Source organism: Eimeria mitis, genomic scaffold (assembly GCF_000499745.2).
Source record: "Eimeria mitis Houghton genomic scaffold, Emh_scaff6116, whole genome shotgun sequence".
NCBI lineage: Eukaryota > Apicomplexa > Conoidasida > Eucoccidiorida > Eimeriidae > Eimeria > Eimeria mitis.
In genome coordinates, this window is record NW_013574326.1 from 1 (window position 1) to 1,129 (window position 1,129).

General features: G+C 38.0%; 1 protein-coding gene across 1 annotated transcript in view; it reads right to left on the reverse strand.

Annotated features, from left to right (window-relative positions):
- Nucleotides 1–595: 595 nt before the first annotated feature.
- EMH_0086040 (uncharacterized protein) overlaps nucleotides 596–1,129 on the reverse strand; it is a gene marked incomplete at both ends in the record, with an annotated part of 1,346 nt that continues 812 nt past the window's right edge. Inside the window, one exon of the mRNA XM_013500978.1 lies at nucleotides 596–757. Within this exon, the coding sequence (XP_013356432.1) occupies nucleotides 596–757 (162 nt within the window). The remainder of the gene's footprint in view (nucleotides 758–1,129) is intronic.

Sequence of the window (1,129 nt, forward strand, 5' to 3'; positions counted from 1 at the left end):
CAAGAGACGGGGTGCATCTTCTTCGTTATCGTCCTGCGGCGACGCCAATGAAAAAAGAAGAATTAATTATTAAAAAAATATGAAGTAAGCGTCAAGCAATTAAAAAATTAATTGCTGCAAGGCTAGAAGATCGTCAGCAAGAAGAAACACAAAAAAAGTGAGAAGTACAAAAGAAAGAATGAAGTAACTAATGAAAGGTGAGATAAAAGAAAAACAAACAACCACATGAATTAGAAGCAAAAGAGTTCAAGAATTAATTAACTGCAAGATAATAAACATGAAATGAAATAAACGGCGACACTGTCATCATGCTCCTGGGGTGTACAGACACCTCAAAGTTTCCGCGCCGTGTCCTCTATCTTTTTTCAGTTCACTTCTTTTTCTTTCTATTTTCAAATAAATGAATAAATAATTTATTGATTTATTACACACTTGAATAATTACTTAATTAATAGTGTATTCGTATTTCTAGTGTTTCCCTCTCTGCAAGGAGAATCTCGCCACCCCTAAGAAAAAACGTGGCTTCATTTTTTTTTCTCTTTTAGGTTTTGCTTCCAATATTTTTATTGATTTACCTGTTCTGCATCAATAAAACTCAACTCCGGTTCATACTTCGCTGTTCCGCGTACCCTCCCCTCCATTTCTTCTCCGCCGTGCCCGCCCTTTCTTGGATTCCCGCCGCCGCCTTCATCGCTCCAAGCGGCCGCAGGGGCATTCCCAACAATTGCATATGAAACGTTTGCAAATGTCTCGAAGCCTAAACAAAATAAAACAAAACCATGGAAATACTAAAAGAATGGAAATGATAGAATGCAAATGAATGTCACGTCAATGCAGCTAATACACAACAAACATGCATTTGAAACGTTTGCAGAGGTCTTAAACCAGCAATAAAGCAATAACGCCAATAAGCAACAACAAGCAACCCTGCTAAGCAGTAACAAACAACCATAATAAACAACAACAAACGACCCTAACAAGCAACAACAAGCAACGAAAGCAAACATTGCTAACTACCCCTTATCTATCGCCTGATCGTTAGTTGAACTATTATGTATTTGCTGTGTGTGTTTATCTGACCCGTATTTCTGAAGAAGGCCTTCAATCTCCCTGTCCTGGCTAAGTAGTT